The sequence below is a fragment of the Talpa europaea genome (assembly GCF_964194135.1).
Source record: "Talpa europaea genome assembly, chromosome: 6".
Lineage (NCBI taxonomy): Eukaryota > Metazoa > Chordata > Mammalia > Eulipotyphla > Talpidae > Talpa > Talpa europaea.
In genome coordinates this window covers 6,162,880-6,179,693 of record NC_140072.1, presented here as the reverse complement: position 1 = coordinate 6,179,693, position 16,814 = coordinate 6,162,880, and the positions used below count along the sequence as shown (strand labels likewise).

General features: G+C 40.2%; 1 protein-coding gene across 3 annotated transcripts in view; it reads left to right on the top strand.

The window, feature by feature from the left end:
- The window catches only part of NBAS (NBAS subunit of NRZ tethering complex), a gene marked incomplete at both ends in the record, with an annotated part of 254,711 nt that overhangs the window by 139,017 nt on the left and 98,880 nt on the right, over window positions 1–16,814 (top strand). For all 3 annotated transcript variants that reach the window (XM_084235165.1, XM_084235164.1, XM_084235163.1), the window contains 4 exons: window positions 1,383–1,496; window positions 4,930–5,043; window positions 7,175–7,332; window positions 8,101–8,190. In XM_084235165.1, the coding sequence (XP_084091291.1) occupies window positions 1,383–1,496; window positions 4,930–5,043; window positions 7,175–7,332; window positions 8,101–8,190 (476 nt within the window). The remainder of the gene's footprint in view (window positions 1–1,382; window positions 1,497–4,929; window positions 5,044–7,174; window positions 7,333–8,100; window positions 8,191–16,814) is intronic.

Sequence of the window (16,814 nt, the reverse complement as noted above, 5' to 3'; positions counted from 1 at the left end):
TTCTGTTCCCCGCTCTGGCTCTGGTGAATCCTCTCACCCTCCTGTGCATCTGGCCTGTACCCCGTTTCTTGTATAAAATAAATTAAAAAAAGTGATTCCTAATCCATGAGTGTCATGTGAAGTGTTTGTGTGTGCACATGTGTGTACTTTCCCCCAAAATTTGGGTATTTGTGTAAATGATTCTTAATATTCAGATGAGCAGATTTAAGATATTTCAGTTTCCCCCATGTTCTTTTATGAAAGATCTGTGCTTGCTGCCCAGATTGAGAGCATTGTGGTTAAACCCAGCCTGAAGCCAGTTTTGCCGCTTACTGCTAGGGGACTGGACAGTATCTTAACCTCTTTGTGCTGACATTTCCTAACTTAAAAAGCGGGATATTAATCAGCACCTTATAGAGTTGCTTTTAAAGATTAAGTCTGTGTGCATATAGTATCTGAGCTATAGTAATTTCTCTATATGTGTCAGCTGTCTTTTATTTTACTTGAAGGTCCCTTCTAACTAAGCATTTTTAAAATAAATTTTTTATTGGTTTCAGCTACAGTGCATTCTCACTGACATCTGTTTATGCTGTATTCTGATAACCTCCAAATTTCTGGTTTCCCTCATCAGCACATACCGCCCCCTTACCTGACTCACCCATTCCACTAATCTCCTTCACCAATCTATTCTCTGTATCTAAGACTTTGTTTTATTTTGCTTGTTTCCTTTATATTCCACATAGAAGTGAAATCATCAGGTATTATTGGTATAATCTCAAGTTTTGTCCATGTTGTTGCAAATGGGAAGATTTTATATTTTTGTATAGCTGAGTTGGTATTCCAATAAATAGGTATATTGGAACTTCACTCTACCCAGAATGGCATATGATAAAATGTTCCCTAGCCAGTCCTGAAATTCACACACACACACACACACACACACACACACACACACACACACACACACACCCTCACCCCCTCACCTGTTCTTTATCCAGTCATGTGTTGATGGGCACTTAGGTTGTCCCATATATTGGCTATTGTGAGTAATATTGCAATGAACATGGGCATGTATTTATGTTTTAGAATTAATATTTTCATATTCTTGTTATAAATATATTGTATATATAAATTTATGTTATATATTATGTAAAATACGTGCACTATATATTTAATATGTACTATATACCATATTAATTTTTTAATTAATTTATTTTTACTCAAGGTAAATTTGGATACCCCCATCAGGTATTGCCACCAAAGTACACCCACCATCAATCGCCAAGAGTCCACCCCTAAAGTCCAGTTTTCCCAGTGCCCTTTACTTGGCTCCCGTGTCAAATATTAGTTGACTATGCGTCCGGGTTGATTTCTGGTCTCTCAGATAGGCCTCTCTTTTGCAGTGCGATTGCGCTCTGACCGGATCAGCCTCATCAAGGAGTGTATTTGCCAATTCCCCACATGCTACAAACAGTCCACCAAGCTTCTGGGCCTTGCTGAGTTGCTGCAGGTGGCAGGTAAGTTTTGAATGTCAAGCTGCAGAGTGAGCTGTGCTACACTCAACAGCATCCTAGGTGAACATCAGAGTATATGCTTATGGGTGTCACAAGAGCTGCCTTTGGCATGGTATGAGATTGGCATGTTATAAAAATATTTACCTGTATTGAGCTGCTGGGCCCATCATTCCATTAAATGAGGCGGGCTTATTTAAGGTGCCCCAGAGCAGTTACCACAGAGGATTAGAGTTACCATTTATAACCAGGAAACTTAAGCATAGGATAAGCCTGCCCTGCCATTCACCTTCAGGGCCCAGATTTGGTGTATTGTCTTTGAACATGAGCAGTTTCTTAGAAAAATTTGTGCATGTCCTGCCTGGTGCGATTTTCTCATACGTTACCTCATTTTATCTTCTACAGGTGGTGATGATGGTAGTATTTTTCCCATTTTATAAGGGAAATTGAGAATCAATTTGTGTAAGATCTTGCCCAGCAGGGTTAAAGAGTAGATCATGGCTTTCCGGGAAAGTCTGTCTCTACATTTTGCTTCTTCAGCCACTCTTTCTGCTTACCGGCATCTTTTAATAATGTTCTCTGGTATTCTTGATGGAAACTGATCTCTACAAGAATAGTCGTTGGCCATTTTGTTTCACAAGCAGTGGTTTGAGATTCTTTACCAAGTCACAGATTGTAAGCCCAGAATTGAAAAGGATTTATATTTTCATTGTTGGCTTCATTGTATATGTTTAATTTAGTGGGCACACATTAATGTTTTAAAGTTATAATATACAGAACTCTTACTCTAAAATAAGGTTCCAAAAGTCTAGTTTTAGTAAATTTTGATGTGTCAGTTGTCCTTTTTTAGATTGTCTGAAAGTATAGCTCTAGCATTTGTACCGTTGGCCTTGCAGTAGCCTTGCAAAGGCGCCGACTCTTGGCTTGGGGCCAGTCATCCATCAGGAAGCATCTTGGATGAACAGTGAGAAGTTGGGTGTGAGGTCAGAAGACTGGTTTAGTCCTGACTGTGCACCTTTGCTAAATGATGAGCTTCCATTCCTCACCTGGAGAAGAGGACTACTGTCCCCTTCTTCACCTGCCACCCAATGAGTAAAGGTGTACTGTGAAGCACTCTGATCATCAGGGAAGGATTTCAGAAGAATTGAGTTCTTCAGAACTAGCGAGGCAGGCAGGAGGCTGCCCGCCATCTTCGGTGCACCTACTAGGATTCATTTCCATTTCTGTCTTTGTGACTTGTTGATGTAGAATAGGGATATTCTACATGATGCTGGTGAACTAAGTGGACATTTAATGGGATAAACATTCTTTTTACCAGTCGGCAAGGACCGTTCAGGTTCTTCTATGAACTTGCAGTCAGACCGTGGTTAGGGACGGCTACTCTCCAAGGGAGGCCTGGACTGGAAAGACTCAAACCCCTGTGGGATGGAGAAGTGCTGTTATTGTGCTGAGTTTCTCTTTGTGGTCTTTCCACACGGCGGCCTCAGTGTTCCCAGACATCTTAGGTGGCTAAAGGTTCCCAGAGAGGGTGTCCCAGAAACTAGCAAAAGGTTCCTGGCATTTACTCATCTTGTGTAAGAATCCAGGCAGCTTCATTTCTATTGTATTTTCTTCATGGCGGGAGTCACATAGGACCTCCCAATGTCAAGAGACGTGTTTGTATATACCCCTGAAGGGTCGTTGGGATGGAGTGTTTGCTACTGAGCCGGCACACTCACGTGGCTGTTGGGTAAGGACTCGTTCCTCCCTGGCTCTGGGTAAATGTCCTTAGCTCTTTGCCACATGACCTCTCCACAGGGCTTCTTGGAACTTCTCTCAGCACAGTATATAGTTTCTCCTAGAGCAGTTGATTCATGAGAGAGCAAGGAGGATCCTATAAACTGCCTCTTATGACTTTGCTTGGAAGTTCCCACACCATCATTTCCACCTTATTCTGTTTGGTAAAAGTAAATCTTTAATCTCCATTCAAGGCATTAAACTCTGTCTGTACAAGTGAGTATTATAGAACTTGTGAACTTAGTTTATATTTCATATGCTCAAAGCTTTGTTATACCATCATTAATCTGCAGGCTAAACATCCAAATCTTTTTCTATAATAGCTTTCTAGTCTGATGATGTTCCTGGCTGTTCTCCAAAAGAATTTTTTTTTTTTGTAATATTTTTGTAGGCAGCATTCATTTCAGGCCTATTTGATTGTTTTTCCTTCTAATTATCTGCTCAGATTGGAACTTTCTAGAATTAAATAAGGTTAGGTGTTTGAATTTTGAACTTCAAGATGACCATTTTTGGTTCATCATCATATAAAAATTCACATGTGCAGCAGTCTGAAGGGGGTCAACCAGTACTTCTAAATCATATATATACAAAGTTCTAAGCCAATGTTACCTCAATAAAAAAAGAAAATCTCATTTTATGTTTTCATATTTATCTAAGTTATTTCTTGCTGTGTCTCTGATAGCAGAAATATGACTCTTATTTTGTATGTGAGGAAATGTAAGAGAAGGCCTCCTGGCTCCTGGTTCTCTGAAGGTATCTGGGCTCCCAGCTGAGTAGCATTGCCTTGGTCGACCCCAAATATTGGGGTTTGAGTTTAAAGGGAAAAGAGAAAAAAAGCCACGGCAGATTTGTGTGGGTCAGGTTAAAATCTGGCCCTTGACATTCAGATCCAGCAGAGTTTGCCAGCCCAGCTCCGGGCAAGATGGCATAGGGCAGGCTGGACACACTGGTATGGTTTTGGCTTTGCATCCTGAGCTGGTTTTGAAAACGGGCTGGTTCGAGCTCCCACTGGCAACAGTCAGGTTCAGGTCTGCACCAGCCCTGGAAACAGCTGGTTTGGAAAAAGGACCAATGGGGTTTGAAAGGCAGGATACAGCAGAGGTTTCGTTGGACAGTGAGGCTCACCTTCTAGGAGGAGGCTGGATTTGGCATGGGAGAGTCTTCAGGAGGCCTTCCACACAGATTTTTCAGATTTTTGCTTCTGCTTCATTCATTTGTTGCCACACTGTGGGGTGCTGCCTCAGCACCACCTGTGATCACCCCAGCTGCACCAGGTTAGATGGATCCTGGTCTACCACTTAGCAGTGTGCCACCGGCTCCAGGCACCCTTCAGAGGGACAATGCCAGATTACACGAGCACCATTTAGTTTGTGCTACTGGACACACTGACACTATCTCAGGTAGGACAGCCAGTCTTTTGTGGCCTTGGGAACTCTGCATTTCCTTACAACATACTCACCTGGAGTAACAAACTGTTCCATTGAACAGTGCCCCACTGCCCTTCACCTTGCCCCTGGCAACTTCTGTTCTATCCTCTGCTTCTGTGAGCATCCCTGTTTTAAATACCTTATATAAAGGAAATCCCGGGCCCACAGTAATAATGACTTTTTCAAAAATTAATTGATGCTGCCATAATTATGAAGTCATTTGCATGTGTTTACAGGTGAAGATGCAGAAGAAAGGCGTGGACAGGTCCTCATCCTTCTGGCTGAGCAAGCACTTCGCTTCCATGACTACAAAGCGGCCAACGTCCATTGTCAGGAGCTGATGGCCACAGGTGAAGTAGGCACCTCACTTAACACTTTGTTCGCGTCCTCTTAGGTGCTGAATAGTGGAAAAGGTCTGTTCTGGAATCAGTTGGTCTGATTGGTAAGCCAGACACATTTTTGCATAAGACTTGAGAAGCATTTTATGAGCTGTGATATGCCCTGTGTTTGTATAATAATATAAGTACTTTAATGGGCTCAGAGGTTATATTTTATCTGAAATTTTGGTTGCTTTCCATCCCTATTAAAAACATGCTCATAATTTTAGGAGCAATTTTATGTAAAGTATTTTAATGTCTTTTTATGCGTTATATGAAAGTCTAAATTTTGAAGTATCTGCAATTTGTGGCTATATAGTTAATATTTCTATTTTTTTCAAGCTAACAATGTTTTTCAAATGATGTGAAAATTGGAAGTTGTTTGCAACCCTAAAATTTTCCATGCCGAATTCCTAATTCATATCTCAGGAGGATAAGCAGATTTTATTGTGATCAAATTTCTTTATTAAAGAACACATTCCCCAGTGGGTTAGGAAGTGACTTCCTATTGTCCTAAACGATCTACTTTTTGTGGCTTTGCCTGAATGTAGGAAGCCTGCTCATCACGTTGCTTACTGAGTATTCACAGAGGGGTGTAAAGTGCAGGGGTTCCCTTCACGATAACCACACCCCTGTGCATTGGGCTTCATAACCATTTTGTATGTGTATAGTTATAGAAAAAATTATTCTGGCTCTTGTGAAAAATGATAAGGCACACTACAGAGGACTTTTTCAATGGATGTTAAGATTTTTGCAGTAAGGATGAGAGATAAGGCTCAACTGGCGTAGAGCAAGGGCTGGTGGGGATTATTGGCCAATGAACAGTGGAGGAGGCCAGTGGGTGGAAAATGACTTGATTGCCACAAGGTTCATGGGACACTTGCTATACCCACTTAAAATAGGCTTCTTGCTGAAGGCGGGCTTGGGTGGTCTGATGTCCAGAGTGAGGGATGAGGCGAGGGATCAGATGTCAAGGGACATTAGAGATTCTCTTTAAACTGACCTAGCAGGATTCTTGCTAAAACTGGGCTGGCAGGCCCAGCGGAGAATGGGCCGCAGGGGAGCCTGACTGAAGTTGGGTCAAAGAGGGAGCCTGTCAGCACATCTGTGAAAATGTTTAAAATTGGCCAAAAAACAAAAACAAAAACAAAAAAACAACCCTCAGTGCTTTATCAGCTCAACATTAGAAGATGCGCCTCATGAGAGCAGTGCTCTGTGATGTCGACCACCTTGTTGACGTCAAGTTCGGAATAATGGTGGTTTTCTGAAAAAACCTAGTTGTAGTCTCATAAAATTGTTTATTTGAGGACTTGGTAGTAATTTTATTCCTGTGAAGGTGGTAGCTGAATTAATTTTACTTTATGTAGTTGGCCAAATTACTTTGGACTGAAGCCTTTGTACTCAGAAAAAAAAGATTTACTGTCAAACTGGAACTCACTCAGATAGGAAAGGCGGTGTGTTTAAGAAGATGAGAATAATACCATTGAGGATCAAGCTCTTCGTGGATTAGGGCGGCCTCTTGGCTCTCCCTGGAGCTCCATCTTCTTCATCAAGTGCATGATTCTGTGTGACTATTTATAATAATTTCTCTCTTTCTAGCGCTTTGATGTTTACAAAGTACTTTTAGATTTACATGTTGTCTAATCCGTCTCACAAACCTGGGAGGGAGGCTTTATTAGTGTCATCCCTGTGCAGCGGGAGACATGATATCTGGAAGGTTCTCGAGCTGCCTTACTTGCTGGATGACTGGGTGGGGCCATAATCTCAAGTCTTCAGGACTTAGATTTCTGGTTTTTCGCTCACCATCAAAGCTCTGTAGATTATTTGTGGCAACAAATAATTGCTAGGTAAAATTTTAATAGAGTTTATCAGAAGAGCCTGTCTGAAGTAGCGCTGAACTTTTGGCATAAGGCACCAGCCCAGCCTCTCTTTTCTACCTTATCTCTGGGTATTTGTCTGCTCAGATAAGAACAAGTGTCACCAGTGACTGCGGTTTCAACCTGGTGTACAGCCCTGGGCAGAAGGATGTGCATTCCTTATGTTAACCTGGAGTTTTCGCTACTCATGAAACTTGGTTTTGTTTGTTTCCTTCCCAATTTTTCAGGTTATTCTAAAAGCTGGGATGTTTGTAGCCGTTTAGGACAATCAGAAGGCTACCGGGACTTGGCCACGCGCCAGGAGCTCATGGCCTTTGCTTTGACACATTGCCCCCCGGACAGCATTGAGCTGCTCTTGGCGGCCAGCAGCTCTCTGCAGACGGAAGTAAGTGCTGGCAAGAACTGTGATCCTCACCTGAATGAATGCAGATCGTTGGGACTGTGGCTCTGGATTTTATGGTCATCATCTAAGAATAATGGGTTGTTGGAAAAATCATGATGTATTTTTTCTGTTTTCAAGCAAAAATGCTTCATGACTTTTCTGACAACCCAATATTACAAGAATTTTAATTTATACACAAAAAGTATTTTGCCACTTTTGTGAAAAGGGATTTGAAGATACTAGGATGTGCACTTTTGTTGGCTCTCCTGCAGTCAGGGAGAGAGAAATTAATATTGGGGAATAAATTATTGACTATGAATGGGAAAAGTTAGTATGATCAAGAATAGAACATGGAAGAGATGATCATATAAAGTAAATTTGATGCCAGTGGCCTAAGCACCAGTGCTGGCACCATTCTTCAGAGATCCTTTGGAAATGGCAGGGGGCACAGTGGTGGGGGATAGTACATTTCCTAAAATTCACAGGGTAAATCTGCAGAAAGAAGGGTAGTGCCCTTGCTGTGAGACTCTGTGCACAGAGATGCTGGAATTCACGGGTCCAGCTCCTGGTCACTCGTGACTCTGCTTATCAGTGGGTGCGTCCTTGTTTAGCTGTTCAGGAACCTGCAGCGAGCTGTTAGCAAACTATGCATTATGAAGCAGTGATCTATCCCTTAGGGTGCACTTTAAAAATCTTAAGTCAACATTTTAAAGAAAGGCTAATTTGAAAACACAATTTCTTTATAATGTTTTGTGCTTTTTTTCCCCCCAGATTCTATACCAAAGAGTAAATTTCCAGATCCATCCAGAAGGAGGGGAAAGTGTCAGTGTTTCACCACTAATTAGTAAAGCATTGTCAGAGGTAAATTGGTATTGGGGGAGGGAAGAGTTTGACAGCTGGCTCTCCTAACCTCATGAATGAGAGAGAGAGAGAGAGAGAGTGTGTGTGTGTGTGTGTTTATGGACAGTTTCCTTAAATGCTTACACATGTGAAATACAACATTCATATAGAAAAATACACAAAACAAAAACCTATTCAATAAATTATCATGGAGAAAATGCCATGAAATCACCACGCAGATGAGGAAAGAGGGCATGATCAGCCTCCCAGGAGCCCCTACTCTCTCTGCCAGTTCAATTCTAGCCCTCCCTTCTCTGTCGAAGATCACCATGGCCCCGACTCACACAAATCACCAGATCTTTGTGTTTTTTGTTCTTGTTTTTGTGTTAGTACCTGTCACACCTCCCCAAATGACAATTTGATTTTACCTTTGTACCTGATGGAAATAGTTGTGCTCAGTATTATGTGTGTGAGATTCATCCATGCTGTTAGTTCCTTTCTCTCATTGTCACTGCAGCACAGAAATTGGTTACGGTTCATTCATTCTACTGTCAAATGACTTTGGTTTGTTCTCAGCTTGGGCTGCTAGAATCATGCTGTCCATCATTTTGCATACATCTTAGGCATCTGCCTATCTAGCCCTGGAAGGATACCCTCTCAGATATGAGTGTTCAGCCTCAGTGGAGAGCCCACGACGATTTCCCAAGCGTTTTTACCAGCAGGGCACTCAACAGCAGCGTTTGGGATTGCTTTTAACTCCTGCCAGCACCTCATCATTGTTGTTTTCTAAATTTATCTCTTGTTCAAGTTGTATTTTTTTGTGATTCTGATTTATGTTTTCTAGTTACTAATGAGATGAAGTTAAGTGAGATTCTTTCTGGTTGAGGTACCTGTTCAGGTGTCGCAGCCATTCTCTGCTGGACTTTTATCTGTCTTCCTGTTGTTGAGATTCTTAGAATGCAGTTTTCTGGTCTCATGTGTCTGCCTCATTTCAGGATAGCTCATCCTGATAGAGGAAGGAGGGAACGCACCCACTGTGTCCTCTCTGTTGCTGGTCAGCGTCTCTGCCCTGGAATTTCACTTTTTATGACTGTTTCTAGTAAATTAGAACTGGCATTTGTTTTTTAATTAAAAAATGGTTTTGTTGTTTTGGGATCATAATGGATTAATGAAGAGAACCCACAAAACTGGGAAAAAAAGGTTATATTTGAGGATAGCCATGTAAATAAGACCCTGATTGTCTGTTTACAGAATTGGCATTTTTTTTAGGTAGATACTTCTGCCCAGTTTCTGGCATTCTAACTACATAAGGTAAGAGGTGATAATCCTCTTTTATAGGCTGGTTTTCCCTAAGATTCCTCTAAGTGGTTATCTTCATTTTCAGAGTGTAAAATGTCATTTTTCAAGTAACTATTTTGGAAGACATCCTGTGATAAATGAGCCACACCTATCTTTTTCTTTAATTGCTAAACCCATTTTGCTAAGCTCATTAGGTAGATGTGTACTATCAATTGCTTTTAGAACTCTGATTCAGGGCTTCCCTGGTGGCATTAGCGCTATGAAGCTAGCCACAGCCACTGCAGCACGAGTTCGATCCCTGGCCAGGGAGCTAACCCACAGGGCACGGCAGACTTCTCCTGTCTCATCTGCTGCTCCCCTCAGCAGCTCCCTCAGTAGATCTGCCTGTTCTGCTCCCCACTCTGTCTCTGGCGAATCCTCTCACCCCCCGTACCTCTGGCCCGCACCCCTCATACCTCTGGTTTGCACCCCAGCTCTTGTATGCATAAATAAATCAATCTTTTTTTTTTGCATTTTTGTATTTTTATTTTTATATTCCCCATTTCCCCATACAATTGCACCCCCCTTATTTTGGCCCCAATCCCTCCCCAACCTCCCCACCCCCCATAGTGTGTCTCTGGTTCATAGTTGTTCGTTGATTTTTTCTTTCTTATAGTTATTCTTTTTCCTGGTCCCTTATTTAGGTTTTCTAGATTCCTGCTATGAGTGAGACCATCCGGTATTTTTCTTTTCTTTCTTTCTGGTTTATTTCGCTGAGCATGATCCCTTCCAGCTCCATCCATGTTGCTGCAAACTGCATGAGTTTATCTTTTTTGATTGCTTAAATAAATAAATCTTAAAAAAAATAGAACTCTGATTCAAAGATTCAGTTGTAGGATTTGCTGGTGGAGTTAGGGCAAAATACACAGCTGTTGTTCCTAGTGGATTGTGTGTACCTGTCCTGTTTTCATCTGTCTACTGAAATCCAACTAGACAGACAAATACTGAGCACTCATGTGTATCCCCAGGATGGTGCTAGAAGATCTCAGGGTCTCAAAGAAATTTCTAATGTGCCCACTTTTGCTCTTAAGGAGGATTCTCCTATTCTTCCTGCAGTGGTGACTTCAGAACAGTGCTGACCAATAGAACTTTCTACAGTAAGGGAATGTTCTGTTTGTCTGCACAGCCTCTCCTGTCCCTTGTTCTGATCATCCTCTAATTCCTTGCCCCTGGCTAAAGTGACCTTCTCTTTGTAAAGGTTCCCCTGGGTTCTCTGCTTGCTCCCTCATGTGTCCTCACTCCACCGTGTCATCATGTGGTATTTATGACACAAAGTATGTCTTTCATCTTCATGGTCTCTCCCTGGAGCGCCAGTCGCCTAGCGTATGTCCAGGAAATGTTTGATAAAGCTCAGTTGGAGACTTCCACTGCGTGAAGTTTATGTCTGTGGTAAAAATGAATTAGAAAGTAGATTTCAGCCTAAAAATATAAGGACTTTCCATTTAACTCATCTCTGTGTGCCGTGTGAGTTCCCGTTACGTTGACCAACGTAGGGAGTTCATTATTTCTCTGTTCATTATAGCATTGCAAAGTGTTTCTGCTGAGTTCAGCTCCATAAGCTTAATTTTAAATCCCCAACCTTCTTTATAAAATCTATGAAAAGCCTTTTGTGACTTTGGGTTTCCTGTTTTATGATTCTACAATGAAATAGAAAGTGCCAGCCTGGCTCCTTGCCGACTTCTTTACAGGTGGACCTGCTGTGTTTCCACCACTGGGCATATCTTGCTCCATCAGAATCTCTTTAGTAAATGAAGGAGACCACCAGTGGCCCGTTACCTGTTCTCCTTAGCAAGGAAAAGGACTTCCTCCAAAATGACTGTCTTTTGTTTTTTCCCTTTTTTTTGGGTAGTTTCTTGAAAGTGTTCCTATCTTCATCTGTCCTCCTCCAGCAAGTTGTGATAGATCCGGAAGAGCCCATGAAATGCAAACCCAAACCCTTAACAACACATTATGGCTTTGATTCATGAAGCACATTTCAGAATATTATAGCTACTATTATTGCATTAAAACATAGTGCTTTGCCATAGATGCCGTGTGTTATACATTAACAGTAGATATAATAACCACATTAAATTGGAAGTCATAAATGAGATCTGACAGTATGTGTAATCTTCTTAATGCTCAAGACTTTCATTACTCAGTTGTGAACATGATTTTTATTTATAGATATCCGAGCAAAATAAAGATGTAATTGCTTTGCAGTAGCATTTGCATTAGTGCGAGTGATGCTTATAAGTCTGAAGAAACTAGCTGTTGGCCCAATAAACAAGATATTTGCGTATAAATAGAAAAAATGCATAATTTGTGGATAACTACCAAAATTATATATTTCTAGTTTCTTACTAATGTTGATTATTATGTTTTTTAAATGTAACAGTATTCTACCACTTAGAGTATATTAACATTTTTGTTTAGCTAGTATTAGTTATATCACTTAGCCAATGATGTTTTCCCTAGATAAATCTAATTAGAGTTGGAAAATGGGTTATATACAAGGTTCCCATTAAAAAATCATTTTCACTGTGGGAAAACTTGTTATGAACATTTTAAGTGGCTACAGATTTATGTAACTGGACTAATTAATGTTCAGCACTGGGGCAAGGGCTAAGCATAGAGCTATTTTGAATTTATTAAAGGATTGTTTAGAAATATTTAAATAAAAGTAAGAAAAATGGCAGTTGTATTTCTGTCACAGACAAGCCTTTTCTCCACTACCCAGTGGGCGGCCATGAGCTCAGTCTTCCTTGTCAGCCGTCACTCAGCTGTGGACGCTCCTGTCCACATCTTCGTTTGGAAGCACCTGATACTTTCCCTCCAGGTGCCAGAGGGGAGCTGCTGTGTCATGTGGCATGTCATGTGGCATGGACATGTTTAGCATGTGAAGAGACTGCTAGATTGTTTTCCAAAAATGGAAATTTTCTTTGTCACCAGGTAGTGTTAAGTTTCCAATTTCCCCACATCCTTATGAACACCTGTTACGGACGTTGTCCTTGGGTGTATATCTTCTCAGTTATCGTTTTGATCCATAATGTCCAAATAATGAATGATGTGAGCATCTTCTAGATGCTATGTTATTGCCATCCTTGTGCCTTCTTGGGAGAAATGACTATAAACATTTCATCCATTTTTAAACTGGTTGTTTATCTAAGTCTGTTGCATGGGGTTTTTTTAGGATTTTTGTTTAATTCTGGATAAAAATCTTTTATTGAATGTATGACTTGAAGCTATTTTTTTCTGGGTCTGTGGCTTTCTACTTTCTTACTGATAATTTTGAAGCACGACAGTTTTTAGTGTTGCTGAAGTCCAGTTTATTAATATTTTCTTTTATTGATTTTTTTTTTTTGGTGGTGTATTTAAGAATTCTGTGCTTAACTCAAGGTTGTGAAGACTTACTCCTATGCTTTTTCTCTAAGAGTTTTGTAGTGTTATCTCTTATATTTGTTGATAAATAAATAACAATGATATCTTTTTAAATGAAGTAAGGATAGGCTTGGGGAATATCCGCATACAAAAAAATGAATTTAGAACTTTACTTCAGACCGTATACAGAAAATAATTCATTAGGTTAATATTTGTTTTGCTTTGTTTCATGACTGTTTGTTCCTTTTTAAAGGATTTTAAATTTCATATTTAGTGTGCACAGAGGCACAAATTAGTATTTTGAAATTTCAAGTGAAATAATTTCATCTTAGTGGATTATTACCTTCATAACTGTCTTTTTTCCCTCATGTGTTTTGAAATTTTGGTTTGTAGAATTTGAGCTCCATCCTACTCCATTAAATTTTTCCCTAGACTGTCAGGATTCTGTTGTTTTGTGGTTTCTCTCTGTCTAATCCCTTGGTGCCTCTGCCCCAGAACCACATCCTGTGTTAGCTTCTCCCAGGGACCTCCTTCCCCCTGTAATGTTGCGAATATGAAAAATGCATTTGTGGAGCCAGCTCAGGATTTGGACTTGGCCCAGTTCCTTTGTCTTTGTTCTTGGCCTCCCAGGCCCGCAGCTTCGCATAAATACATAACCTCGGGCACTGAGATCCTTGTGATTCACCTTTCTTTGCAAAGGAGCTTCAGTCAGCCACTGCCAGCATTTGAATTTGAGCCCCCAAATGTTGAATTCTGTTCAACTCCTCTTGACTCCTTTTTCTCCTTTTTTTTTCTCAGTATTTTGGAGGCAGAGAGCACAGTGAATCCCGAGTTCATTGTTCCATCTTGACTAAAATTCACAGTGTTTTCTTTAATTGCAAAATATAGCAGGCCTTTTATTTTAACAATCCATTTAAGGCAAGGTAGGATTCAGATAACAATGTTATCTGGCATACTTTAATTTTTTAAATAAAATGAGATATGAAACATATGATGAAATATTAACATTTGTTAACTTTGGGTAAGAGTACATGGATTTTTGTAGTAATTTCATTCTTTTTGCTTTTTTATAATGTAAAAATTATTTACTCAATAATGCATTAATGTATGAGTTATCTTTCATCTCTCTGCTCTTTGTCTCCACCTATTCCATGTATGCATCCTGTTGTTCAGAGGCAAACACTCTGAAGTTTATATAGATCCTTCCAGATTTTCAGTGCAGTGTTTCTCTATCTCCTAGAGGAATTTTTTTTTTTAAACTAGAATGTATTCATACTACAAGTGGTACTCTGAAATGTGCTTTGCCATGTGATCTGTGTCATGGACATCAACCCCAATCAGTATGTATAGAGCATTTATATAATCACACAGCAGTGGTCGTTGGGTGCATATACTGTGAGTTATTCCTGTTCTTCTTGGACATCTAGATTGTATCCATTTATCCCGCAAATTAGAGCTGCACCGAACATTTTATAGACACATCTCTGCATACTCATACTTATATTGCCCTGGGATAAAATAGTCGAAACCAGTTCCTGATGTTACAGGGCAGGAAGAGGACACCCCAGAACCCCAAACCCGCCTGTTCCAAATAAATTCTGCATCCACTGCATCAAGACAAAACATGTAGACCTTTAATAGAAAGGAACTTTAATACAATTAGTGTGTAATGCAGAAGAGACAAAGAACATAATTTTCAAATCAAGCACCCAAAGTTACCCATCCCCTCATGGGTAAAAGTCCACCCAAACAGGATTGGACCAAAGCAAGGCCTGAAAGCCTGCCACAAGTCTAAAGCATCTTCCAGTGGGGACCCATGGAAAAGGATCAGAAACAGCCAGACAAGTCTGGGAGGAAAAGAGCAAAATCAAAGTCAAGATAAAAGCTGCCATTGTCACCTTCCCAAGGGTCTCTCACCCACGTCTGTTTGAACCTGCCCAGGACCAAGAAGCAAGCGCAGCTTCTTCACGTTTCTCTCTGCTCCATGAGCCTCCTCCAGATTCCTCCTTGCTGCCCATCTTGCTTCCTTCCCACTCCAGTCTCCTTTCCAGCTTCTTCTCCTCTCTGCTCAGCTTCACCCTCCCTTGGTTGGAGCAGGGAACCTGGAACCTCCCCTTTTCCTGGTGACCACCCTGTTACACTGAGAGATAATTTCTTGTGGTTTATCCTCCATCAGCTTATAAGTGCTCACTTTACCTTGTGAGCTGTAGTGATGGCAATACACAGTTGCATCGTGCAATTAATCTGAAGTGTGAGCAGCAGGAATAGGTTAACAGATTAATCCCTACATTAATTTATTATTATTATTATTATTATTATTATTATTATTTTAGTCAAATTGACTGCTATATAATCTTTTTGGGCCCTGTTGTCCATCCAGCACTGGGTCTTAGACATAGTAGGCATGCCAGAAGGTGTATCAGTAAAGGTGTTTTGTAGGTACATTTAAAACCCAAAATCATTTATCAAAAATGGCTTAAACATTGGGCACAGAAAAATAAAATAAAAATGACTTTGTATACTTCTATTTTTTCTAACTACAGTTTTATTCGATCTGAGGCCAAGAATTCTAGGAGATCTGAGAAGGATTTGTGCCCCGAAGCTCCTAAAATAGTGCCGCTACATAGTGTGTGATTGTGTGTCCCCGTTTAGTGTGTGACTTTGTGTTCCGGTGTGTGTACTTGCTCCTGCATGCAGTTTTCTGAGGGAGGACTCAGATTTCATCAGAAATGTATAGGTGTTTGTGACTCCCAAACGTGAGGATATCCTTACTTGGCCTGTTAAATAGCAAATGAATTGAAGCAATGTCAGACTTTTTCTGTAATGTGCTCCATGGAGTATTTTTCTAGTACTTCTTCTGACAGATAACTTCTGAAAGTAGCATCATTGGCAATAGGATTGTTTTCTTAATACTTGAGTTCAGGATGAAATTCACTGGAAGTGTTTGGTACCAGGAAGTATTTGGGTTATCCAGAGAGATGTCAGAAGAGAGGGGCCGGTGGCAGAACTCACTTTGAGCTCTGTCATCCTTACCTAGTTTGCGTACCACAAGCTCAGGTCACTGGTTTCTGAAATTAACCCTCATATTATCAGACATCAGAGAGTGGGAGTCCTAAGCAGACTAGTCATTTTGACCAATGAGAGTTTTTTCTCTAAGCCCAGCTGAACCTGCTTGGTAATGGTGTCTGTTGTAGGGTTTGAAAAATATTATTAGTGCTTGGTAAGTTAACCTTTGTGCTGTGTAACACACTTGACATTAATGAGATTTCATGTTAAATTTCATGCTGGAGTAGTTGATTTGGTTTTGGGCATTAATCTATATTTGCTGTTCTGCACTCTAATTAGCAGTGTGCAACTATGAATATAGAAAGTGCTAGTAGTAATCATTTCAGGAGTAAATTTTACCTAACTTCTTTTTTTTTTTTCTCCATTAAATGAGTTTGAAAGAAAAATGTTTTCCTCATTAATGACTCTGGTTACACTATAATCTTGGTAGACTGCCCCTAAATTAAGTGCTGCTCTGTGGTCCCAAGGAGCCTTTTATTTTGCTTTCTCTTTTGTAATTTTCATTAGGGGCATCTCCTACAGAAAGTCCTTTTATCATGTACATATGTGAGCATGTGGACTTCATTTATCTTCTGAAACAAACGTTTTATGTGTTTTAAGCTTCCTGTCGAGTCAGCACACCTATGTGAACAGAAGTAAAGTTTAGGTTCGTTTTGTGAATTAGAATAAGTTCTAATGGCCTGTAGTTTTGATATCTTTCAATCAATCTGATTATCATCAAATGAAGTTGTATTCTGTGTAAGTGCCAGATTCTATATGTTTATATCTCTAGTTCTAAATTTGGATTAGTTGATAGCATTCAAATCATTCAATTCAGTCTCTCAATTAACAATTTTCTAAAGATGAACAGGAATTGAAATTGTGATATGAAATCTTTTGAA